Below are 27,384 nucleotides of genomic sequence, written 5' to 3'. Positions count from 1 at the left end.
GGCAGGGAAACCCGCCAGGATCCGAGTCTTGCTGGGGGGACGGGCTTGGATATGAGTCTGGGATGGTGGAAGGAGGGGCGGGGGGGGGGGGCACGGAGGGGTCAGGGGGAGTCTGGGGTTGGGGTTGCCCCCGGCAACCAACCGACCAACCGTCCGACTGACTGACCAACTAACTAACCAGTCAGAGCCAATCAGCCACACACTGATCAAAGTGATGACATGTAAACTAATGCCTCGTGTGTGTGTGTGTGTGTGTGTGTGTGTGTGTGTGTTTTACAAGCAAACACAAAGGGGGCGGGGCCATTGTCCAGGCCCTGACCTCCTTCTTTTATCATAAACAGTGGGGAGTGTGTGTGTGTGTGTGTGTGTGTGTGTGTGTGTGTGTGGATGTTAGTAGGGCTCTATAAAATCTGTTTTATTTTTTACCAAATTCCGTTTTTTCCGTTTGACTTTTTGGGAATCCAGTTTTTTTTTTTACCTTTTACTCTTATTTTACTTCTACAGTGTTTCTTTAATGTAAATGACAAGATGTACACAAATTAAATAGAAATTACCTTAAATTTATTGAGTTGACAACACATTTCCTCAGTTCTGTACCGTAGAGAACACTAAAGTGCATCAAAAACATCTGATTTCATCATGTCTTCATACAGCAGTATATTTTGTGTTTTTATGGGTTTAATTTGGGTTTCATTGAATAAAAACATGGTCAGCTCTCAGGCAGATCCAGTAAATGTTTGCATACCAAAATTGTTCTGAAAATTTAAGTTGTAAATATTCAAAAAATTAGCAAAGATGACCAACAAAATGAGAAATTATACTGTGAATTACACAGTGAACACAGCAGCCCTCCCCCTGTCCTCTGAGCTCCCAGCCCAGGCAGAGTCAGCTAACAGGGCTGTGGCTAACGGGGCTAGCTAGCTAACAGCAGCTACTGTTAGCAGCAGTTAGCAGTCACTGTGATGAATCGGGCAGGTGGCTATCTCTCTCGCATTACAGCTTTAATTATGATTTCTCAGGTCTGCTTCTTTGCAAAACAACAGTTCACCTGACACATACAGGTCGTTCAGGAGCTGCTCGGCTCTGTACTGACGGGTTAATGTCAAGTTTCTCAGTTTTTTCGCCGACGCAGACGGAGCCGGGCAGCAGCTTCACCATGCGTACATTGTTTTGACGGGGGGGTGAGGACTTGTTGTGCCACCCAGATTTGCTTCCCTACATGCAGTTTTCCTCAGACATACGTTCATCTTCCACAAGAAAACAGCATTTTATGTCAAATTATGTCAAATTCCGATATTCCGTGTTTAACAACAGATTCCGTTTTAATCGGCCAATTCCGCGATTCCGTGATCGCGAAAATCATAGGGCCCTATGTGAGGATGTAACACGACAACGTCCCTTTTCTTGTTTGTTCTTATGTGTGTGTGTGTGTGTGTGTGTGTGTGTGTGTGTGTGTGTGTGTTTCAGTCTTGTTTTTCATTAAGCGTCACCAGCAGGTCGCCTGTCTGCACAACATGTAACAATCTGTCCTGTGTGTGTGTGTGTGTGTGTGTGTGTGTGTGTTGCACCTTCAGGACCTTCCTTCACAGTTAATGATCAGCTCTCTGCCCACCCACACACACACACACACACACACACACACACACACACACAGACACACACATCCTGGTCTACACTTGTTAGGACTCCCTGACACGAAGCCTTTTCTTCAGCTTGATTTATGCTCCTTTGTTGAATTGATGCTGTAGCCTGACGTAGCCTGACGTAGCCTGACGTATCCTGACGTAGCCTGACGTAGCCTGACGTAGCCTGACGTATCCTGATGTATCCTGACGTAGCCTGACGTAGCCTGACGTAGCCTGATGTATCCTGACGTAGCCTGACGTAGCCTGACGTAGCCTGACGTAGCCTGACGTAGCCTGATGTATCCTGACGTAGCCTGACGTAGCCTGACGTAGCCTGATGTAGCCTGCTGTAGCCTGACGTAGCCTGATGTAGCCTGACGTAGCCTGATGTAGCGATGCAGGCCGACAGCTCTGATTGGTCCGCTTGTTAGCATCACATTCCTGACTTCTTCTCTGATTCTAATACCAGTGATGTAACTCGTAGTTTGCCCAGTAAACACACCGACCTCTCCTGCTGGTCTCTCCTGATTGGCCAGCAGCTGCTCTCCTAGCGTTAAGCTAAGAGATAGCATACAGGCTGTGCTGCTCCTCAGCCAGCAGCACTTTGACAAACGCAGCTTTCATCGACTGAACTAGAAACATTTGACGTCACAGCTGATCTTGATCCTCAGATGTGCAGTTACGTTTCTCTGTGTTTTAGATTTTCCGCCCTGTTCTGTTTCTGTGATGCATCGAGGCTTTAACCCGCTAATGACAGGGTGTTAGCCAACCTCTGTGTGTGTGTGTGTGTGCACCCTGTAATAACCCGGCTCCGCCCTGCTTCTGTACACAGAACGGTCCGACATGTGAAACACTGTGGAGGTTTAAATCATCTCCAGCTGTCTCGTCGTCACAATGAGATGACGGCTGATGTTGTGGCAGCTTAAAGTTTCTCATGAGAAACAAATAAATATGTTGGAGAGTCGTTTTGTTTATACGACCACGTTGAGACCGAGCTTCCATTGTGACACTTGTGTTTTATGGGTTGATATTTAAAGTTCTGACTGACTGACTGATGGGATGTTTTAATTTGAGGTGTTTAGTTTTTGATATATCTTGTAGATTAAAGCAGCAGCGGTGTGAATCTTCCCTCTGTCCTCTCTCGTCCACAGCCGAAGCAGATCGGAGATGATTTCTGCGGCCTGGTTCTGAACCAGCCGCTGGGAGGCCTGAGGGTGATCGAGGGGAACCCGCTGTACGAGGACCGGACTGAGGGCATGGGCGCCGTGGCTGCCTACACCTACGGAGAACACACGGTGGTGTTCGTGGGAACCCGGAGCGGACAGCTGAAGAAGGTAGGAGCTGCTGGTTGATCTGCTGACGCTGAAGAGAAAGAGAAGAGATGTTTGTCTGAGCTGCAGAAACACAAAAGAGCTACAGGACAGAAAATAAGCGTGGAGCGTTTGCGAGCTGCCGCCTCCTCTGCTGAGAGAAAATGGCTGCATGAATGTTTTAAAATCGCTCTCAGGTCTTTGACGGCTTTCTAGTGTTTCTATTTGCGGAGGAGAGGAGAGGAGAAAGGATGGAGAGAAAATTGGCTTATTCAAGTTTAAAAACACTGCAGGCTGTTGTGACTCCGTGCAAACTGAGAGACGGACAGAAAGAAAGCGGCAGATTGAACCGTTTGTGTCTCAGCTTCACCCGTCAGGTCCATCACTTTCCTGTCGTCCATCTTGAAACAAATCAAGTGTTTCTCTCCTGCTCCTTCGAGGTGACTGTCTGACTGTGAATGAGGCCTGAGCTCCTCCAGGTGTGGAGGTGTTGTGTCGTCTTCCTCTCACCTGTAGTCGACACAGTAAACGTGTTCAGCATGTTTCAGATCTGCGTGAGAGACTGCAGCTCCGGAATATCATGATTGTGGATTCATCTGTCAGCTATTGTCTGGATTCATTGATTATCTGATTGCTCTGGATGACGTCGTCAGGTGTCTCGTTTCTTCAACGACTCGAAGAAATCCAGTTTCCTGTCAGAGAGGAGGAAATAAAACCACATTTATAGTTGGCAGTTATTTAGATTAAGCAGCCAACAGTCATCAGTAGAGTTGATCATCGATCACTGATCGTTCCAGCTGTTCTGTTGTGATCTGATCTGAGACCAGCTGTGACGTGATGCTGTTAGCTTAGAATGTGTAAATATCATCTTTTCAGATCAGTTTGGGCTTCTGGAGACTTTCAATCAGAACCGGCTGAGGAGGTATAAAAGTTCTGGTACCTCAGATGTGAACAGTACTCGAGTAAAACAGATCCTCGCTGTAAACACCCACATGTTCAGACAGACATACGGGCAGCCGCTCTGAAATAATAATAATAATGTTAATAATAAGCATAAGCAGCAGGAATCTGATAAATATTTCATTTCTTCTCCATATTTTCTGCTGCTTATAGAACCCGGTCACACCTCGGTGCTGCCCGTGGCTCCGTCCTTATTATTGTTATCTGGAGCTGAAAATAAGCTGAATGTTGTTTTGATTTCATAACACAGCAAACACAATCTGGTCATTTCCAGGGTTTTTATTGGCAGGCAGCACAGATACAAGCAGTGAGGTGTAGAACCAGGAGCAGAACCAGAACCAGTACTAGACTCGGAACACGCAGACAGCAGACAGATGTGTCTCTGCAGAGACGTCTGCAGCTGTAAACTCATCTCGTTGGTGTCGGGCGGCCGTGTTCATCTCAGGGAAAGCTGCAGAGACTGCTGTCAGAAAAATGTCCCACTTAGCAGCTCAGAGTGTCGTTTAGTGTCTCCTGCAGAGCTGCAGCTCAAAGACGGGCTGCAGGACGGGCTGCGGGACGGGCTGCAGGACGGGCTGCGGGACCGGCTGCAGGACGGACTGTAGGACGGACTGTAGGACGGACTGTAGGATGGACTGCAGGACGGACTGCAGGACGGACTGTAGGACGGGCTGCAGTGGGGACTGCAGGACGGACTGTAGGACGGGCTGCAGGACGGACTGTAGGACGGACTGCAGGACGGACTGCAGGACGGACTGCAGGACGGACTGTAGGACGGACTGCAGGACGGACTGCAGGACAGACTGCAGGACGGGCTGCAGGACGGACTGCAGGACAGACTGTAGGACGGGCTGCAGTGGGGACTGCAGGACGGACTGCAGGACGGACTGTAGGACGGGCTGCAGTGGGGACTGCAGGACGGACTGTAGGACCGGCTGCAGGACGGACTGTAGGACGGACTGTAGGACGGACTGTAGGACGGACTGTAGGACGGACTGCAGGACGGACTGTAGGACGGACTGCAGGACGGACTGTAGGACGGGCTGCAGGACGGACTGCAGGACGGGCTGCAGTGGGGACTGCAGGACGGACTGTAGGACCGGCTGCAGGACGGACTGCAGGACGGACTGCAGGACGGGCTGCAGGACGGACTGTAGGACGGACTGCAGGACGGGCTGCAGGACGGACTGCAGGACGGACTGCAGGACGGGCTGCAGGACGGACTGCAGGACGGACTGTAGGACGGGCTGCAGTGGGGACTGCAGGACGGACTGCAGGACGGACTGCAGGACGGGCTGCGGGACGGGCTGCAGGACGGGCTGCGGGACCGGCTGCAGGACGGACTGTAGGACGGACTGTAGGACGGACTGTAGGATGGACTGCAGGACGGACTGCAGGACGGACTGTAGGACGGGCTGCAGTGGGGACTGCAGGACGGACTGTAGGACGGGCTGCAGGACGGACTGTAGGACGGACTGCAGGACGGACTGCAGGACGGACTGCAGGACGGACTGTAGGACGGACTGCAGGACGGACTGCAGGACAGACTGCAGGACGGGCTGCAGGACGGACTGCAGGACAGACTGTAGGACGGGCTGCAGTGGGGACTGCAGGACGGACTGCAGGACGGACTGTAGGACGGGCTGCAGTGGGGACTGCAGGACGGACTGTAGGACCGGCTGCAGGACGGACTGTAGGACGGACTGTAGGACGGACTGTAGGACGGACTGTAGGACGGACTGCAGGACGGACTGTAGGACGGACTGCAGGACGGACTGTAGGACGGGCTGCAGGACGGACTGCAGGACGGGCTGCAGTGGGGACTGCAGGACGGACTGTAGGACCGGCTGCAGGACGGACTGCAGGACGGACTGCAGGACGGGCTGCAGGACGGACTGTAGGACGGACTGCAGGACGGGCTGCAGGACGGACTGCAGGACGGACTGCAGGACGGGCTGCAGGACGGACTGCAGGACGGACTGTAGGACGGGCTGCAGTGGGGACTGCAGGACGGACTGCAGGACGGACTGCAGGACGGGCTGCAGGACGGACTGCAGGACGGGCTGCAGGACGGACTGCAGGACCAGCTGGAGGACGGACTGCAGGACGGACTGCAGGACGGGCTGCAGGACGGACTGTAGGACGGGCTGTAGACTGCTGAGCCTGTTTTATTTCTCTCACAAATCACATTTAAAGTGCATGAGAAAGAAAATGAAAACTACAACAAAGCAAGATAATAATAATGATCATTGACTCTGTTTCCAGTTGTTGTACACCGTCGCTCTATCAGGTAAAATACATTTTAGGTCGCAGTGGAATTTTTAGTTGCAGTACTGCAGTTGGCCACTTGAGGCTCACCTGAGTGGAGCCGTTGTATCCAGGTAATACTCTCATGGACGACACTGCAGCTCTCGCTCGTTGTGTTAGCAGCTAGCTCGCTACATTCAACGAGCTCTCTGAGCTTGTTCAGGCTCATTAATAAACAAATGAACAACTGACGTCACTTCAACACGAGCAGCCGTCATGAACGTAGCTCAGTGTGCTCCTGCTGGGGTTGTTAGCTCTGTGCTAACGGAGTTAGCTGCTGGACGGCCTCATGTCTCACTCATGTGTATGAAATCATCATAATAAACATAAACAACCAACATGGCTGTTGTTTGGACTCACCGCTGCCATGCTAGCTTGTTAGCATTGGGAAACTTTGCGAGCACCTTCTCTGCCATTGTTGAGCCGTTAGCTCGCTAATAGCTTCAGTAATAACTCAGCTGCAGTGACTGGATTTATGTGATTGGTCAGAACATTTGATTTATTGATTACTTGTCGGAGATTTCAGCTGATAGTCTCACATACAGTGAAAGTTGTGATCCGTCGTGACGCTTTCTTCTGACAGTTTGAATTTATAATCTTTATTCAAACTGACACGTTTGGTTTCATTAGAATGAAACAACGTGATTGGTTTGAAAGGTCAGTGTGATCTACACCATTAATCTTACCGCTCTGCTAGTTTTCACCAGGAGCAAACTTCTGCGTCCGTCCTCCTCGACACTCCAGACACATTAATCTACATCACCACTCATTAAAATTAAAACATGCATTTAAAAGCTCTTCTCCGTCCACATTTGACCTCACAATCATCTCCATTTTGCAGCCATGTGAAGGATGAATTTTAATTGCCTGAAAAGTAAAAATGGAGGCTGGGTGATGTGAATGAATCCTCTCGGCGTTCACCCCGCTCACCTCTCCTCCCACACAGCTGCCGCTTTAATATTCATTGACACGGGAGATATTCCTCTGAAAGCTGACCTCTGAGAGCGACGGATGGAGGGAGGAACAGAGGGATAGCCGGAGGTGTAGTCTGTGCAGGGAGCAGATTGGTGGAAATGGCTGAGTTTGGTTGTAGATGTTGGCGGAGAACACTTGTTCTATGTTTAGTGAAGCCTCCTCCTCCTCCTCCTCCTCCTCCTCCTCCTCTGCTCTCTGAGCTGCTGCAGTCCAACAAACTCTCTCCACCGCTCCGACAGCCAACCAGACGCTTAGAAATAGACGAGGATTTCACCACAGCGCCCCGGGCTCTGCTCAGCCACGCCGTTAAACTACAAATAATCATTTTGTAAATCAGCCGTCAGCTGTTGGACTGGTTCAGGGGTCCCACTTTATCTCTGTTAATATTTATTGTCTTCTTTTGACATTTTTAAAATCTATTATCATTAAATGTCCACATACACAGAGTGACAGTGATAATATGCAGTATAATTACAGATATACCATTTTGTTTAACTCATGATCAAAAAATAACTCAGTTCTTTATTCTTATAATCTCATTTTGTAGAACTGAAGCTTCAGTAAAATGTTGAAACTTTTATTATTAGTGTGGATTTAAATCTACTCGTGTTGTTCAGGTTCAGAACTTCCGCGTCACAGAGAAATGATTATTGTTCTGTGGTTTAACGCTAAAAACCGTCAGCATGACATCTGAGCGACTCTGCTGCAGACGGAGAGGAGTGAAGCTGCTGTCACTGCAGGAGGTCGGGGCAGATTTATTCCCATCACCCATCCAGACAGTCTGAGGATGAATCTGTTCTGTGTCATTGATCGGTGCTGATGTTGGACACAGATGATCTGGTCATGTGATGGTTCACAGATCCAGTGTGAAGCCTCCTGAGCTGCTCACAGCCTCGATACATCACTTAGAATACAGACGATTACATCAGCGTGAGAGCCGCCGCCGCCGCCGAGCAACGCTAAACATTATAGCCTCTGAGGCTAACGTTAGCTAGCATGCTACTGTAAAGTCTCACCTCTGTTCTCTCTGTAGAACAGAAAACTCTCCACTCGTCCAGACTCTTTAACCTTCTGCTTTGTTGTTGCACTCAGCTGAACTCTGCTTTGTTTACGTCTGCTTCCCCACAGAGCTGAGGTCACTGAGTCCTGACGCACCCTCACTCAGTCCATCTGGGTTTAAATAAAATAATGAATCTCTGTTACAAAATACTAACAAATCAGGCTCCTCCCCCTCAGTGAGTCCACCGGGCAGCACATATTTTCTGTTCGTCCCTCATTAGACGTGATTTCACCTCCAGCGATCAAAGATTCATTAACAATAATCATCTTTTTCAAACTTTACTTCGGTCACAGCGGTCATTACTCCGCCTGTTCTTACCGACTGGTTTCAGGTCAGTTCACGTTCATTTCTTCGTCTCTACAAAAGCATTCCAGTGGTTTATAACTGGGCCGCTGTGATTGGCTCTCGCTGGGACGACAGCTCCGACTTTAATGAATTGAATTAAGGAGACGGGGTTGATTGGTAATTTGGCGAGAGAATAAAAACAGAGACGGTCTGTTGGCCGTCAGCACGGAAAACACAGAATCACAACACATAGAGACGCAGTCAGGAACGACTGAAACAGACAATGTTGAAGTGCCTCAGAGCAAGGCACGGAGCCGGTCGAGTCTCAGGGGAAAGAGGTGATTTCAGTCCTTCTCTAAATGTCGGCTGCACTTCATTCATCTTCTGTAAATGAAGCGTACGTTGATGAGAAGCAGATTTCAGGGAGACGATTCGTCAGCTGAGAGACTCGACATGTGAGCGAGTGCAGGAAGAAAAGCTTCATAATAAAAGCTTTTAAATGGCTGAATAAAATGCTTTTATTGTGACAAATTCAAAGGAAATGAAACAAGTTTATCACCAAAGTGGTGGAGCTTCGATGACTCTGCCGGAGGGAGGAGACTGTCGGTCGGTTAATGTGTCTGGTTGCTGTCGGTTGGCAGAGGTATGCACTCTACTGAGATCCAATTTCAGGTGTTTGTTTATCACAAGTCAAACTGTCTCACTGAACAACGTGATCGCACTTCACAGTTATTCCTCATATTGTGGAAGATGATGTGCTGAGACTTGGACAGAGTCACGCTAGCTGTTTCCAGGCTTTATGCTAAGCTAGGCTAACCCAGGCTAACCCCTTCACCACACGCAGACGGACAGACTGAGTGTTTCCCAGAATCCTCAACTTTTCCTTTTCCTCTGAACAGTGTTTTGCTGTGGTTACTGGGGAGTTGGACCTGCGACCCCGGCGGTGTCGGTGCCTCCCTCTCTGCTGTGGTTCAGTTGACTGCTGCTCCTGCTGAAGCAGGAAAAGCCCATAATTCTTAGTGTGTGCGGCGCTGAGACGTGCAGACCCTCCGCAGAGACGCAGCCGTCCTGATTCATTTCACGTGGCGGCGGCTGCTCGCTGTGTGCTGTGACAGGGGAAGAAACAACAAGTCGTAACTCAAACTCTCTGTTGACTTTATCTCCGTCTGTCAGTCGGGTTTTCTCTCCGTCCTCGACTCTTTCAGTCCTCCGCTGTGTCGAGCCGCTCAGTCGTCTCGAGGTTTTTCAGGGTTACTAACGATATTTTTAGCCCTGTTTGTACGACTGCTGCAGACGTGAGCGTCCTTCACATCGTAATTCACTCATAAAACGAGGAAACAGCGTGTCTCTCTTCTTCTATCTTTCCAGATGAATTTGAGTTTTTTCTGGCATTGACATCAGAGAGAAGCTGCAGTTTATTGACCTTCTGAGGTCACAGCGGCGAGCGGCGACCCTGAACACACTGATGTGCCCGACAGACTGCAGGTTCACATGCATCCAGTCTCAGGTGGATTTAGAAACAAGCAAAGTTTAATTCACTGCAATTTAAAAGGCTGCAGCTCATCTGTGAAGGACAAATGTTGGTCTGGGAACCACGGGTTCCATCAGAACCGGTTGTAGCTGCGGTGGTCTGGGCCGAGCGAGGACCGGACAGGAAGTGAATGAAGCGGCTCCGGTGGAAAAGCCACACGGGGCGTTCAGTTTGTGCGACCACACACAGAAGAAACCTCAGCGTGCTCAGACGCAGCTGAAACTCTCATTCCACTTTATAAAAGATAAAACCTTTTTAAACTGCAGCTCCGCCCGATTCAGACAAACTGATCCGACCGCAGTCCTCCACCTGGTCCAGCTCAGGCAGTACCTCCTCCTCTGAACACCCGAGGAAACTCTCAGGAATCTGTTGAATCTTCTGTCCTAAAGTTTAAAACCCAGAGAACCGGCTCTGATGTCCAGGTGTGTCAGTCCACCGTAGTCTTGTTTCAGATTAATTTGTCCCACAGAAACATTTTGTTTTGTATCAAAACTTAAATTGAGTTCTGATTGTGTTTTCAGTGATAAAATAAGCCAAATGATCAACAGAAGTGTGTAATCAGAGTTGTTCAGACTGACAGCTGACCGCCTGCAGGGATAATGAACGTAGCCGAATGATGCTAACAATGCTAACCAACAGAGATGAAACACTTTGCTGTGTTTAGATTCACTGCAGATGATTTCACTGCGACTGATCTGATTGTGGGCAGAATATCAAATGGAGTTCTGAATGTGTGACGAGACGTTTAAACTCTGACGCACTCGTCTCCATTAATCCAGACACATGGTGCCAGTCGCTGAGCTTTAGATGTTGCTGAGTGTTTTATTTTGATGGGGCCTTGCTAGCTGTTTCTCCTGCTATGCTAAGCTAGGCTAACCATATCTTAACACACAGACTGACACAACTCCTGTAAGAGGAGCGGCAGCGTCTCTGAACAGTCACATGTTGCAGTTGAAGTGGATTTAAGTCCTCGGTTGATTTGTGTTGGAAACAGTTAAAAGAATCTGAGCCCAGTAGCAGAAAACGCTCCGGTTCTGGACCGGTTCAGGGTGGTATATTTCATGCAGTGTTTTTCCAGCAGCAGGCTGAGTGTGTTGTTGGGACTCGAGCCCAGTCTGCCTCCTCTAACGACATAATCACATCAGCTCTGACTGTCGACACACGGAGCTGGCAGCCTGAAACCTGCCTGCATCACCAGAGTCTGGCTTTTAAATACCAGCTCGCATTCCTGCAGCGCTGCTCGGATCTTTACTGAAGCACCAAGTCAGCGTAACATCGCTCCAACATCTCTGTGGTGCAGTCAGGAGGACAGAGATCCTCTCAAGTTAAAGTACAAGAAGCGTGAATCAGCCTGCAGAGATCATCCATCAGACTCCTCCGGGCTTCCATACATCAGCCTGTAAACACACAGACGTCATGTTTACTTTATGAAGCATGTTTAGGTTTGTGAACCAGACGACCTCTGACCTCTGACCTGCAGGAGTCATGGGAGACGCAGAGAGGAGGAGGACGGAGGAAAACATGACATGACAGAACTGAGGAGAGGAGAAACTTCCTTCTCCTGTTCCTCCTCCTCCTCCTCCTCCTCCTCCTCCTCCTCCTCCTCCTCCTCCTGTCCTGTTCCTCCTCCTCATCCTCCTCCTCCTGTTCCTCCTCCTCCTCTTCCTCCTCCTCCTGTTCCTCCTCCTCCTCCTCCTCCTCCTCCTCCTCCTCCTACCCCTCCTCCTCCTCCTCCTCCTCCTGTTCTCCTCCTCCTCCTCCTCCTGTTCCTCCTCCTCCTCTTCCTCCTGTTCCTCCTGTTCCTCCTCCTCCTCCTCCTCCTCCTCCTGTTCCTCCTCCTCCTCCTCCTGTTCCTCCTCCTCCTCCTCCTCCTCCTCCTGCTCTTCAGTTTGTTCTCAGAAACAAAAACAGAGAAAATCTAATTTTATAAAATCAGATTTAAATCCTGAAGTTCAACTGGAACTGACAAGAAAAGTGTTTCTGTACTTCATCCTGAGAAAACTTCTAACAAGATGACAAACCTGTTTCTGCATGTGTGTGTACAGAATACTGTGTACTCATATACATACACACAGTATACATGTGTATATATATGTATATAAGTATCCTCATTGATAGAAATGGATTTTGCATCAGAGCTGTTTTTGTATCAGCTGATCTGACAGCTGATTGGCTCTGAGAGCGTGATGTCATCAGTGTGTAAAGAGAGCGAGGCGACAGGAAGCCAGAGGGGACGTCTCAGGAGTATGGGTGTGTGTGTGTGTGTGTGTGTGTGTGTGTGTGTGTGTGTGTGTGTGTGTGTGTGTGTGTGTGTGTGTTGGGAGGTGCGGTCAGTGCAGCGTGTCTCCTCTCTCCCCTCAGGCCTGTTTGTTTTGGAAGCAGAACAAAGAGCTGCTCACACACACACACACACACACACACACACACACACACACACACACACACAGACTCGGTCTTTTCGGGGGTGGTTCTGGTCTCGGCGGTGTGTAGGTGTGTAGGTGTGTAGGTGCGTATCGATCAGCGTTAAAGGTGCATTCCACTGATTTCACGCGGGTCAGATGAGTTCAGGCGTCTCGAGGTTCTGCTGGCGGTCTGGACGAGTTTTGTAAAGTTTGGTAAAATAACTGTGATGAGGTCGTTTACTACAGACGCAGCAACGTGCCAACAAGAGCAGAGAAGAAGAAGAACGCTGCTCATAAAGTCAATGAACGTTAACAATGTGGGATTTTAAAAATGGACTGAGGAAGGTCCAGTTCGACCCGTACTCAGGACTGAAGCCCGGTTCACTCTGACTCTGCTGGAGTTTGACGTGCCGGATGGTTGGTGAGACAGAACGATCTGGAGAGCTGCTGCTACTGCAAACAGGACCGTCATTGATAATCTGATCTGATCAGAAGGGAGACTGATCAGAGTCGGAGTCGAGGAGGAAGTTCAGCGTCTGAACTTCACCGTCAAACAGCCCAAACTGACCAATCACAGCTCTAGTTGTCAGGATGGCTCCGCCCCCTTTGCTGCACAGAGGTGACCATTTTGTTTTTCCGTCCTTCTCTGGTGATGCTGCAGATCTCACATTTGATGTCGCTCCGGTCTGACTGAGGCTGAGGCTGAAGCTCCAGATCGACATCAGGATGTGTTGCTATGGTTCTGCTGGCGCCGCTCGTGCCGCCTGGCACCGGTCCGACGTCTCTTTGTGTCGAACAGTAAAAACGATCGCTTTTTCTGTTCGTCTCTCTGCAGATTTCCACAAACTGACACGGACTGAAAGCTTTTTTCTTTCTTTTCCTGTGTTTTATAAAAGAACACTTCCTCCTCCTCCTCTTCCTCTTTTCCATTAGCACAAAGTGAATTAGCGGAGATGAGTCAGCCAATCAGCTGTGGCATTCAGAGGGAACGGAGCCATTATTGGCTAATGAGACGACGGGGAATTGAGGCTTTTATTCTAATAACAGTAATGTCTGTTTGTAACCGAGCCGCCTGCACCTGCTTCTCTCTTCTTCCAAACATCATTTTCCTTTTTTCCCGTCTTTTCTTCTTCCCGGCAGCGACGAGGGAACGAATCCTCGCAGCCAGAGAGGGAAATTAATCTGTTGATTTAGATTCATACAGATGATTATTATTAGCAGAGCTGCACCTGTTTCTCTCTTTTACTGCAGAGCTCAAATCTGGAGACGGAACCAGAAACCAGCGTCAGCTTCACAGCGAGTGAAGCGCAGCGATCACAAAGAAGAGCTGATTATTGATTGACTTTTGTTCTGATGTCATTGTGAGGCGGCTGCACCTGCACACCTCACCTGAGGAGAGCGTTTAACCTTCACCTGCACCAAACTGTGATCCCACGTTCAGTTTATTCATCTGTACGTCTCTCAGTCACCGACCGAACGAACAGCTGCGACAGAACATACAACCGTACTTTATCACCGTCAGAGTTCAGATCTGATGTCGAAGCTCGCGGGCCTGAACACAGAAACAACTAACAGTGTTTCACACACGTTCATCATCAGAGATCTTCTGACTGTCTCTCTAGCGCCACCACGAGGCGAACACTCATGGTGTTACACCTCTGTGAACTCAGGATCATCCGGTCAGGACTGAGGTTGCAGGTTTGATTCCGTCGCTCCGCTCCTGTCTGTTTGTAGATCTGATCAGGACGAGTCGCGTGTTTCCTCCCGTCAGCCTCGCGGTGGCGTCGTGCTGCTGCAGCATCAGGAGCCTTTGGTTGTTTCGTTGCTTCACTAACTTGAATTTGTTGTTGTTTTCTGGTTCATTTGAAGGCCTCCTATTGGCTGCGGCTCTATAGAGGCGGGGCCACGTGGTGTTGACCTGATGGTTGAAACATGTTGGCGTTTCTAATTATTTTCATTATGATTATATTTCCGTCCTCATCGTCGTATTCGTTCTTTCTATTTGCTTTGTAATCAGAGCGTCGTCATAGTGTGTTGTGTGTTCTGGTTCTGTGGTTCTGGTTCTGTGGTTCTGGTTCTGTGGTTCTGCTTTCGAGGTCAGTTAATCCTGTAAACTTTGGGACCTTCGTAGTGTGTTATCATGTGCTGTCCAGTGATTTGGACAAAGTGTATGTTTTGGATTTTAGTTGCCAATAAAGCTTTGGATTGGATTAAATTAAAAAAAGAACTTTAACAGGAAACACACACAGATACTGAAACAGTCTGTCTGAACGTCACAGAGCCGGCTGAAGCAGTTCTGTGTGTGTTTTGTCCAGGTGTTGTTGCCGCACACACACACACACACACACACACACACACACACACACACACACACAGACACACACACACACACACACACACACACACACACACACACAGACACACACATACACACACACACACACACACACACACACACACTCCCAACAAACCTTCAGACTCATCGATCCGTCAGAACACGTTTCAGGTTCTGCCGGTCGATCCTCGTACAGATGAACTGGACCGATGACGTCCAGCGAGGAGGTGATTGGATGAAAACACTCAGCAGTGACACTGACGGTCCCTCCGGGGGTTCTGACCCGGTTGGATCTTTGTTAGAAATTGAACTGAACTCTGTGGTTAATTATCACTGCAGGCTCCCAGCCAATCAAATCACTCTCTCAGCAGAGAGAGGCCATTGATTGGCTAAGTGTTGTGAGAAGGAATTAGTTTGAATTTGCCTGTTTACTGTGGGCTGTACACACACACACACACACACACACACACACACACACACACACACACACACACACACACACACACACAGACACACACACACAACACACACACACACACCACACACACACACACACACACACAACACACACACACACACACACACACATTAGCCAATAAGAAGTGATATTTCATGGCTGGATATTAACTTAGTTTGATTGGTGTGTGATTGGAGGAGGAAGCCTCACACCTGGGCTCCACACACACACACACACACACACACACACACATATATACTGTATACTGTATATATACACACAGACGTACACACACACACACTTAGAGACATAAGCTCACACACACTTCACTCTGAGTTGAGGACCAGCTGGTGTTTTTGTTTTGATTGGCTGTAAATTAGATTAGAGATGATTGGCGGTTGCCGTGGCAACAGAGGAATGCCCCCTCCCCTCTCCTCTTTCTCACTTTCTTACTGATTTGGAGACGTGGCAGCTCAGCCAATCAGATACGGGAAAGAAGTCGGATCATTACTTACAAAAAAAGGCGTCAGGGATGGGTCGGTGACATCACAGTGACATCACAGCTGCGTCACCCTCGGGTCAAGTCCAGTCCACGTTATCTGCAGACGTGGTGGTGAGTGTTACTGAGCGTGTGCAGAAGGAGGCTGCTCCGTCCTGCAAATAAACAACTGCTAACAAAATAAACACACACATATCTGCCTGTGTGTGTGTGTGTGTGTGTGTGTGTGTGTGTGTGTGTGTGTGTGTGTGTCTGTGTGTGTGTGTGTGTGTGTGTGTGTGTGTGTGTGTGCAGCCTGCTGTGAGGAGGCGCTGCCGTCTGGTTAAAGGTCTAAAACAATCAATTAAACTTGTCTCTGAATATTAATATCCTGCATCTGAACCTGTTGATCCGCTGTGATGTTCTGTTGCTGTGGTGGTTCTGATCCTGCTGACGGCCCGACTCACTCTGATCCTGAAGAAAACTTCAACAGCTCTGAAGAGAATTTGTTCTCTGTGGGCGTTTCTTCTGGATGAACATGAGAGATGATGATATCTTCTGAAAGTGTCCATCACTGAGACAAACAGACTCCATGTTTCTACTCAAAGACAGAAAGAAGTTCATGTAGAACATTTGCTGAATGAACAAGAAGGTCCAAATAATGCAGAATGAGTCAGAGACAGAGTTTCACAGAGTTTATAAAGTGTCTCCAACTCAACAACTCACTAAACTGACACATTTGTTAAGGGAGTCTGGGGACTTTCTCCACGGGGACAAAGAAGTAGCCTATATTGTTACAGCCACTAACACCTCCTCCAGTAACAGCCTCCAACTGGATCAGGAGAACAGGCCGTGACTGAAGCCTGGCTCTGGATTTATGTGTCCGCCTGGACGAGCTGCTGCTGTCAGGGGACCGACCAGCCGCACATAAATACCCCCCCATGTGTGTGTGTGTGTGTGTGTGTGTGTGTGTCAGTGCCAGGGGTTCTCTGGCAAGTCAAGGCATTGTTCTGTGCTGGTGACTGAGAGGCTGCACTGTGTGTGTGTGTGTGTGTGTGTGTGTGTGTGTGTGTGTGTGTGTGTGTGTGTGTGTGTGTGTACGTTAACCAGAATATGAATTTGTTCCTTGGAGGTGTAATTCAACCGCTATGTGTCCGTGTGTTGTAATAGAGGAGGGCGGGGTTTGGCTGGCAGGAATCGATGAGGTGTTAAAACACCAACTTACAGTACTGTGTGTGTGTGTGTGTGTGTGTGTGTGTGTGTGTGTGTGTGTGTGTGTGTGTGGGAGAGAGAGCGAGTGTTTCCAGATGTTTTAGTGAAAAGCAGATGTGGGATCAGCTCCTGTGATGAAGTTCGAACCTGCTGTCACTTGTTTAAGTCTCCGGCTGCTGAATAGGTTTATATAGTTACTGCTTAATGTAACTTCTGTCTTTAATACTGCAGATTTTAATAATTTATATTTGTTCTGTTTCACAGATTCAACTTACATGTGATTTATAAAAACATCTAAAGCTACAGAACTTTAGTTTCCAGAGATTTAAAGATCTTCAGTACTCCTGATTCAATGCTAATGCTAACAGATACAAACAGAGAACTAGCATGGTTAACTCGTTAGCTCTAATGTTTAATGTTGCTAAAGACCGCGACACTCCAAACTGACATCAGAGAGAAGCAGCAGCGACGACGGCCGACACCTCGTGTCTCCTGTGTCCCGGCCAAAAAGCTGCACTTGAACACACCACGATGACCTTTGACCTGTTTCCATGTAGCCGTCTGAAATCAGGAGGAAACGCTGCACAGAAGAAATGTCGAGTTCACGTCATGTCGTCACAGGACAGATTTAAACTTGTCTTACTGTTTTCAAGAGAACGTTTCCTGTATTTTAACATTCAGGAGTGTGAACGTGACGTGCTGATGACATCATCCTCGCCGTGTTCTGAAGCTCCGCCCAGTGTTCAGATCACTGGTTACTCTCCGGGGCCGTCCACACGGGCGAAAACCATCTTTTTTTTCTCCGTCTTCCTCGTCATCGTTTTAAGAATATTTGCGTCCACACGTCTTCACTGAAAACGGCCGAAAACGCTGTAGTTCATATTCCAGCCTCTAGGTGGCGCTTGACATTCACCAAAAACGGAGAAGAAGACACGGAGCATGCGCAGTAAGCTTGCGCGCTGTAAACAGACAGTAGACGGAGAAACCGAACACAACAAGAAGATGAAAATGGCGAGTGCAAGGAAACCAGAATCGTTCGTGTGGACCGATAATGAGGTCGAACTGCTGCTGAGACTCACACTCAACTACAAGGAGAGTAAGTAGCAAGAAAGCTCAATATCTTCTGCAGCACGAACACGAGCATGTATCCGCCATTGTTGTTGTTGTTGTTATGGGACGTCGCGGGGTGGGGCGATGGCGTCATTGTTTTGGAAAGTATGCGGATTCGCCGTCCACATGAGAACGGGAGGGCTGCGTTTTCAGGATCTGTGTGGACGATCGGCCAAAACGATGCAATACATGTGCGTTTTCGAAAAAAAAACATTGTCGTCTGGACGGGGCCTGACTCTGACACTTAAATACCTGCGAGCCACACATCTGTGGTGTGTGTGTCGGCTGTTAGCATTGCTAGTGTGTTAGCGTTGGTGTGTGGTGGTGCTAACAGGTTTGAACCTGCCAGAGAGCACAGTGATGATTTACACTGTTTACCTAACTGTTTGACCTCTGAGTGTGTGTGTGTGTGTGTGGCAGTGTGCCAGCCCTTTTTCTACACTGTGTGTGTGTGTGTGTGTGTGTGTGTGTTTCCTGTAATTATTTAATGCACTGAGTTGTGACTCTCTCTCTGTAGCTGCCACAGTAATAAATGCAGGTGTTTAGGAGGCACCTCTAAACACCTGTGTGTGTGTGTGTGTGTGTGTGTGTGTGTGTGCGTGTGTGTGTGTGTGTGTGTGCGCGTGTGTGTGTGTCAGGACCCACACAATTTATGAAAGCTTGTAATTTCCTCCCACTTAAATGATTTCTTGATAAAAGTGTTGAAATCAGAATAATGTGCAGCGATTTGATTGATCGTCTCTTTTATCACCTAGAATATTAAAGATGAGAAGGAAAGTTTGGAGCTCTGGTGAAAGAAGAGAAGAAAAAATCCTCAATAAAACAACGTGTGAACGGGACTTTGTTCCCGGCCGTCGTCTCTGCGGCTGCGTGCAGACGCACACCGTCTCCCGCTCGGATCACAGCTGATGAATATCATGTGACTCTCATCAGTTCATTTTAACATCACTCATCATGTTTGTGTTGAAGTTGTTGTTTTGTATTCAGACTTCGTGCTTCCAATCCTGAATTCGTTGACAAATTCTGAATTTTTTTCAGCAATATTTGAAAATTTGGTCCAAAACAAAAAACTACGATCAATCTGAGCCGATACAGAGATTTGTTCTCCTGAATTTGAGTATCAGAGGAAGCATTGAAATCCTCAGTCGTACCACACTGAGACCCGTCTCAGATGAAGTCTGTGTGTAAATGTCATCTACAGAACGTACTGAAGATCCGTCAGAACGTCGTGTTGGTTTTATATTATATTGTTGCGTCGTCATGAACTCTTCAGTGTCTGAGCTGTGGAACCAGAAACAGGTCCAGTGAACAGACGGGTCGGATCTGCGTCACCTCGCCGTGTTCTCTTCTTCTTCTGCGGTCGTTTAACGGCACCGACTGGACAATCAGCTCCACCTGCTGGTTGTATTTACATGTTTTATTCAGTTTTATCACAATGTTCATTCAGAACACACACACACACACACACACACACACACACACACACACACACACACACACGCACACGCTGCCTCCACTCTGGATGTATGTGAGTGAAATGTTCTGAAGACAGAACACACCCTGGTGTGGGTTTGTGTTATTGTGCTTATATTACATGAACTACATTAGCATTACTGTCTGTGTGTGTGTGTGTGTGTGTGTGTGTGTGTGTGTGTGTGTGTGTGTGTGTCCTTGCCTGCTGATAAATGACTCTTCAGTCTCGGTCAGGAGTCTCCGATAAATACTACTGCCACAGACACACACGCACACACACACTCAGTTTATCACAGCTGTGTGTGTGTGTGTGTGTGTGTGTGTGTGTGTGTGTGTGTGTCAGACTGCTCTTTGTTTCGCTGTCATTCTGACCCACTGAGAAGTGTTTCCTGTTCCCAGGAGCTCCCAGTGTGTGTGTGTGTGTGTGTGTGTGTGTGTGTGTGTGTGATGGCGATGATAAGGTCCAGTGTTCCCAGTAAACACACTCTCTTCATTCTCTGCTGCGTCTAAATATCATCAGTTTCCACTCAGAAGCTGTTCAGACCTGCTATCTACACAAGTGGACGACTCTCAGTACAGATGTGAGCCACAACAGCACCAGACTCCATTAACAAATGTGGTGATTTTAAGAGTTGTTGAGTTGAAACAAACTTGATAACGTAGTGAAACTGTGTGTGTGACAGATTGTAACTCATTGTGTCCTTCTTGTAAATTCAGCATTAAATGTGATACATGAAACCAACTATTAACACAATTTCACCAGACTCCCTTCGCAAATCAGCTAATTTTAGAAGTTGTTGAGTAGCGTAAAACTTTATAAACATTATGAAACTGTGTGTGTGACAGATTGTAACTCATTGTGTCCTTCTGGTAAATTCAGCATTAAATATTTCAGCTGAAGTTGTTTGTCTCCTTGTAAAAAGTGTCAGTTTGTGGCAGCATGTCTGTACCAGCCTGTCTGCTTCTGTGTCTAAAGTGCTAAAGTCTTACCTGCCAACATTGATCAGCTGTTTGAACACACTGTTTACACTGATGTCACCATTTACACTCCATTTATGAAAGAAGAAACATGTTATTGATCTAAACATGTCACATGTTACAAAGACACTAAACAGTAACAATATAGGCTCCTTCTTTGTCCCCGTGGAGAAAGTCCCCAGACTCCCTTAACAAATGTGTCAGTTTAGTGAGTTGTTGAGTTGGAGACACTTTATAAACTCTGTGAAACTCTGTCTCTGACTCATTCTGCATCATTTGGACCTTCTTGTTCATTCAGCAAATGTTCTACATGAACTTCTTTCTGTCTTTGAGTAGAAACATGGAGTCTGTTTGTCTCAGGTGACGTAAAGAGGTCAGCCGGAGGTGTTTCTGTTAACACTAGTTGAAATGGGTACAGCGTCACCTATAGTGCCGGGGTATAACATGCTCCGGCCCAGTAATTCCATTTTCTCACCGGCATGTATACTCGGACAATTGCAGTTGTCTGGTTGAGTCGAACTTTGACTGTAATCCGACTAAGCTGTGCATGTGAACGCACTGATTGATGGACGGGTTTGTTTCATACAGAGCAGGAAGTGACATCACAGGTGGTCACTCAGAAACAGTTAACTGAGTTATGACTGTGTGAAGGAGAAAGTTTAGTTTTCTTATGTAAGACAGCAGAATGAGTGGAGCTCCAACAGTAAACTGAACAGACACAGAGGAGCAGTTAGAGAATCAGGAGTCAGGAAGACAATAACGGAGCTGTCCACAGTGGTTTACTGCGTCAGAGCCAGAGACATAACAGTTTAGCTTCACTCTGACCAGCAGAATAAAAATGATCCAATCAGACTGTTTGCAGACAGATGTGTTTACCCTGTCTCTTATTTCATTGCTCCAGACTGAGTGATGCTTTCAGATTCGATTTACTTCACAGGATCTGTTTTCTTCCAGCAGATTCTGACCTCAGACGTCGGCTAACAGACGTTAGCAGTTAGCACTGATGGCGGCTGTGAAGGCAGACCGGGAGAGATCTTTATAATGAAGCTCATTAACTTTCCTCTGACTCACTGATTGCTCCGTGGACTTCACCGCTGGTTATAATTACAGAGAGGGAGAACATTAATAAATGCTATTAGCTGCCGTTCAATTATTTCTTTCTTTTTAATGATTGTTCTTTTAATTTATGATCAGTTCTTTTGATTTGACAGCAGATACTGAGCTCGTTAACACATCCAGGTGAGACAGAGAGAGAGGCTGCACAGAGCTAATTAATTTCAGTAGGAAATAATTGTCACTCATTTCAGCGTGTGATGAAACATGAGGCAATAACACACACACACACACACACACACAGTCTCTGAAGTGGGTCGGGGTGTTTCAGTGGAAAACATCAGACCGACTGTGACGCTGGAGGAAACATTAATTACAGGACAGACTGTTAACGAGCTGAGCGCCATGTTGGAGGAGCAGCTTCTTCACACAGAAACAGTCCAGTGAGAAAACATCAGACTTTATATCAGACTGATCATATGATGCAAACTGACACTTTTTACAAGGAGACAAACAACTTCAGCTGAAAGATTTAATGCTGAATTTACAACAAAGACACAATGAGTTACAATCTGTCACAGACACAGTTTCACTACATTAGAAAGTTTGTTTTAACTCAACAACCCTTAAAATCACTGCGTTTGTTAAGGGAGTCTGGTGCTGGCGTGGCTGAGTGATCAGATCTCATGTGTCCTCGGTGCGTCTCGAGGTCATTCACACCTGTCCTGAGAGCTGTCCACCTGTAATCGGATCACACAGGACCAATGTTAACACCCGGGCTGAACAGAACCACACGTCCTGAGAATATCAGAACCGCTGATGTCCGTTAATCCATGTTGAAATCAGAGAAATAAGACAGTTCAGAACTCCCCTTAGAATCTTCATGTTTTTAAGAGTAATCTAATTTTAACATCTGGGGACGATTCTTCCAACCTGTGTGTTGATAGATTTGTTTGTTTTTTTATGGTATTTTGAAAAAAGAAGATCCTGTCATAAACTCATAATTAATAAATAATGAATGCAAAACAATTCATGGCAGATTTCACAATGAGAATCAATCAGACGTTATCACACCTGACTGATGTTAGTGTGGACAATATTTATCTCATTAATCACCATCTTTTATATGACAGCAGGTGTTGAAGGGTTTACATAGCTTCCTTTATGGGTCAAAATACCATTCAGAACTCCCATTGAAAAACCACTGATTTAAACGTCTCCTTCAGGTTTATGGACCTGTTTCATTTTGTCTCAAAATCAGCTGTTAGAAGTTTTTCAGTTTCTGATGAAGTAAACTGGACTCAAGTGAACAGAGATCACACACACACACACACACACACACACACACACAGACTCAGGCTGTGTGGACAGCAGCAAACACTGCGTCCATGTGAACAAGCAGATGATTACCGCTGAGCAAATACAGACGCTCAGCTGGCTGAGAACACACACACACACACACACACACACACACACACACACACACACACACACACACACACACACACACACACAGTGATAGATGTATGTGCAGATAGATACAACAGCAGGTGGAGAGTAACAAGCTGACTGGCAGTAAGTGTGTGTGTGTGTGTGTGTGTGTGTGTGTGTGTGTGTGTGTGTGTGTGTGTGTGTGTGTGTGTGTGTGTGTGTGTTTGGACAGTATTGGAATTACAACCATCCGAGTGGACGGCCAACAGTCTCTGTCAGCTGAAGAGTTTTCATTCTTGAAGAAATATGAGGAAGGTCAAAGTGCACAGACGATAAATATCAGTTACACGTCGTTAACTCGTGTTTAAATGTTGTGAAACTAAACATCTTTAAATGTACTTTTGGTTAATGTGATGATAAACCAAGATCCTGATTCAGGTTTACAGGAATTAGATCAGCAGATTTCTAGATGAAGTTCTGACTTGTATCATTTAAGACAAGATGAAAAGAAGCTTCACACAGAAGAGAGACTTGATCGACTTAAATAAGCAGATTTTAAATGGAACTTCTGAGTTTTGTTGAGAAATAATTACACTCAGCTCTGAACAGATTTAAACTGGTGCCAGTTTTCCTTTTCGGACCTTCATCAAGTGTTCTGTGCTGCTTCACTGTGTGAGCTGTAGCTGGAGGGGAGAACACACCAGGGTTCACATGGATGGGAGGGTTTGCAGCAGCGTGCTGACACGGCAGCAGAGAACGCTTTAAAGCAGGACTGTAGAAAGCAGGACGGGTTTTATATGATGTTTAGTTTCCAGTGACAGAAACATTCCTGAGTGTTCTGTCTTCTGTCACTGAGACACAAACACACCGACACTTTAAACACATCTGTCCTCTGTCTGTCTGTCTGTCTGTCTGTCTGTCTGTCTGTCTGTCTGCACACCTGTCTGTCTGTCTGTCCTCTGTCTGTCTGTCTGTCTGTCCTCTGTCTGTCTGTCTGTCTGTCTGCACACCTGTCTGTCCTCTGTCCTCTGTCTGTCTGTCTGTCTGTCCTCTGTCTGTCTGTCTGTCTGTCTGCACACCTGTCTGTCCTCTGTCCTCTGTCTGCACACCTGTCTGTCTGTCTGTCTGTCTGTCTGTCCTCTGTCTGTCTGTCTGTCTGTCTGTCTGTCTGCACACCTGTCTGTCTGTCTGTCTGTCTGTCTGTCCTCTGTCTGTCTGCACACCTGTCTGTCTGTCTGTCTGTCTGTCCTCTGTCTGTCTGCACACCTGTCTGTCTGTCTGTCTGTCTGTCTGTCTGTCTGTCTGCACACCTGTCTGTCTGTCTGTCTGTCTGTCTGTCTGTCTGTCTGCACACCTGTCTGTCTGTCTGTCCTCTGTCTGTCTGTCTGCACACCTGTCTGTCTGCCTGCCTGTCTGTCTGTCTGTCTGTCTGTCTGCACACCTGTCTGTCTGTCTGTCTGTCTGCACACCTGTCTGTCTGTCCTCTGTCTGTCTGTCTGTCTGTCTGTCTGTCTGTCTGTTAGGGCTGCACGATTCTGGAAAAAATGTGAATCACGATTTTTTTGGTTAGAATTGAGATCACGATTCTCTGGCACGATTTTTTCACAAAATGTTTATTGCACTGATGAAATAAAACGTTGCTTTGGCAGAGACATACTACCATGTCTCTGCCAAAGCAATGTTTTTTTTGTTTTGTTCAAGTTCTATCATTGGATGAGAAATGATTTTTACAAAAGTAAAAATAAAAAAAATGAGGCTCCAAGATGAGAGGGCATCCTTTAATCCCTCATGTTGTACAGTGTTTATTGGGGCCGTATCTTTGGCTAGGTGATATGTGATAGCTGCTGTGATCGGCTTTCTAAAACGGAGGCATAATATTCCTCCTTTTCCAAAAGCCGCCTCAGAGGTAGAGGTAAACATGTGACGTGACATGAAGCTCGAAGTTGGGCTGTGAACAGTGACAACAAATTTGGCTTCAAAATAAGAGCATTACATTACACCCCAACGGAATTTAGAACTGGGTTCTTAGGGGGGGGCTTTTAATTTGAAAGTAGCGACCGTTCCTAGCTTGCACTACAACAACAAGCTAACACAACCAAACAGCTACAGAGATCCAGGAGATGCTAGCATCTCCTGGATCTCAGCGGCTGTCCAGTTGCTCATCTAGCAGGCGAGGTGGAAATAAGTGTACCCTCCGAGGTGGCAAAGCAGCGGACCTAAACAGACCCTCAATTTGCCGCCCTCTGTCTAAAACCGCGGACCTAGCCGCCCAAAGGACGGGCAGATTGGCGGCTTGCTGCCCCGTCTAAAAACGGCTTCTCACTCACTCCTTCCAAACACTTAAAGAGCAACTAAACCCCCAAACCACTTTTTTCTGCTGAAAACTAATGTATTTGGGTATGAAGTAGTGTTGCTGAGTGATTCTGGTCCAACTCTTGACATTTTAGTTGAAGTATTTCAATTTGGCGTATTTTGTAGTAAAAATGTAAGTGTGACTGCCCTCTATGGGTTGAAACCCGGTTATTACAATCGAATTTTCCTATTGGCTGAGATGGAGGCAGATGACGTTTTGGAGGCAGCTTTCGTCACGGTCCACCACAGTTAGCTCCGCCCCCTCCTATAAAAACTAGCATAGTGATTATTGAGTAGGTAGTTAGCATAGCATAGATTGTATTTGGGAGATTTTAGTTATTACGTGTGTTAGTTTATAGTATTTAGTACTTATTTAGCAATTTTAGATTAGTTAGCTTGTTATAAATGTCGATGTTTGTGTTTATGATTTTTTTTTCTTTTTTCTGCGCGTGTGAGTGTGGTGACGGTTAGGGGGGAGGGGGGAATCGGAGAGTACTCCTGGAGCCCCGCCCATCATCAAGGCATTTTTTGAATTTCCAGCTTAGAGCACGTCATCCAAAACTGAGGGGTTTAGTTGCTCTTTAACTGCAGGCGGGCTTCCTCCACTGAATCACGTGTTGTAAAGACGCTTTACCACAGGTTGAGGGAGGAGGCAGCGGCAGTGCTGCGTTTGGGGGCGCTTCAAAAAATCCGGGAGGAAAATAGGAGCATTTGTTGATTCAGCTCGAGATATAAAATGCTTCAGAATCGCTGTGTGTAGAAATGAGATCACGTGTATGTGTGAATCGAGATCGCGATTTTTTTAACGATTTTTCGTGCAGCCCTACTGTCTGTCTGTCTGACGTAAACACCATCTTTTATCACTGAAACATATTTCTCTTCCTTTCTTTACGTCACATTTATGTTCTCACCTTTTGAATCGCTTCGTGACCCTTCAGGATAACATTTGGGTCCAACGAGGGGTCCAGAGCCACAGGTTGGGTGGTACCAACAGTAGAAGTACTGTATTATAGTGCGTAGAACCATTAGAAGAAGACTTTAAGAAGTTGAATCATCAGATTTTCAAAGGGGGTTCTGAATTACATTTAATTTGACAGATAAAGAAAACAGAGCAGTTCTGTTCTCATGACAGTAAAATCAGCAGATTTTTCAGATTTCCAAAGGAGGTTCTGTGTGGAGTTTTTTGATAATTGAAATATGCACTGCGATATAAGAGTCTTAACATGACACACACACACACACACACACACACACACACACACACACACACACACACACTCTCTCAGCTGTGTGGATTCCTCATGTCGGGGATATTTACTGCTGGGAGCTGCTCTGCTCTTTGTCCGTCTGTCTCTTGCATAACAACAATAACACACACCCCGCCAAAGTAAAGTACACTGAGCCTCTAACTTCATTATTTAACAGAGCAGTTGTAGTAACTCAAGATAAACGCTCTGACTCGTCTGACACCACTGTTGTGTTTGAGATGACAAAACGCTGAAAGTGATTTCATGTTTCTGGAACACATTCCTGCTCTGATTCAGTGTTTGTTTTGTTTAATTACTTGAGTACTTCTCCTTTACTTAAGTACTTTGATGAATGCTCCTTTTACTCCATTTTAGATGGAAATATTTTGCTCTTTCCTTCGTTATATTTGTCATTTACAAATTCAGATTATTGATACAAAATATAAATCAACTCAAGAAATTGATGTTTAATTGTAGATGAATACTCTCTGTATTAATGTGTTTTACTCTAAATATTAATACTTCTTGTAGGAACAGTTCACTCAAACATTAACCTCCTCCTCCTGATGATATAAAGTCAGTGAAGTGTTGTAGTCCACACAACAGTTCTGGAGCTTCACAGTAAAACAGAAGCAGCTGGAGACTTGATTTAAAACAGAGAAACAACTAAAAGATTCAAGCTGAATTAACTATCAGCACTTCCTGTTTGCAGTGTATTAATTTATCTACAGTCAGCGTCACTAGATCACTTTGATACTGAAGAGAACTTAAAAACATGAGTTTTCTAAGGCAAGTTCTGCACA

The 27,384-nt window shown here is 46.7% G+C and overlaps 1 protein-coding gene across 1 annotated transcript in view; it reads left to right on the top strand.

Annotated features, from left to right (window-relative positions):
- plxna3 (plexin A3) overlaps positions 1-27,384 on the top strand; it is a 92,281-nt gene that overhangs the window by 18,210 nt on the left and 46,687 nt on the right. Inside the window, 1 exon segment of the mRNA XM_030424228.1 lies at positions 2,777-2,959. Coding sequence (XP_030280088.1) covers positions 2,777-2,959 — 183 coding nt within the window.

This window comes from Sparus aurata, chromosome 7 (genome assembly GCF_900880675.1).
Source record: "Sparus aurata chromosome 7, fSpaAur1.1, whole genome shotgun sequence".
In the NCBI taxonomy this organism is placed as follows: Eukaryota; Metazoa; Chordata; class Actinopteri; order Spariformes; family Sparidae; genus Sparus; species Sparus aurata.
Note: the sequence above shows the minus strand (reverse complement) of the source record. Positions and strands in the feature narration are given on the sequence as shown.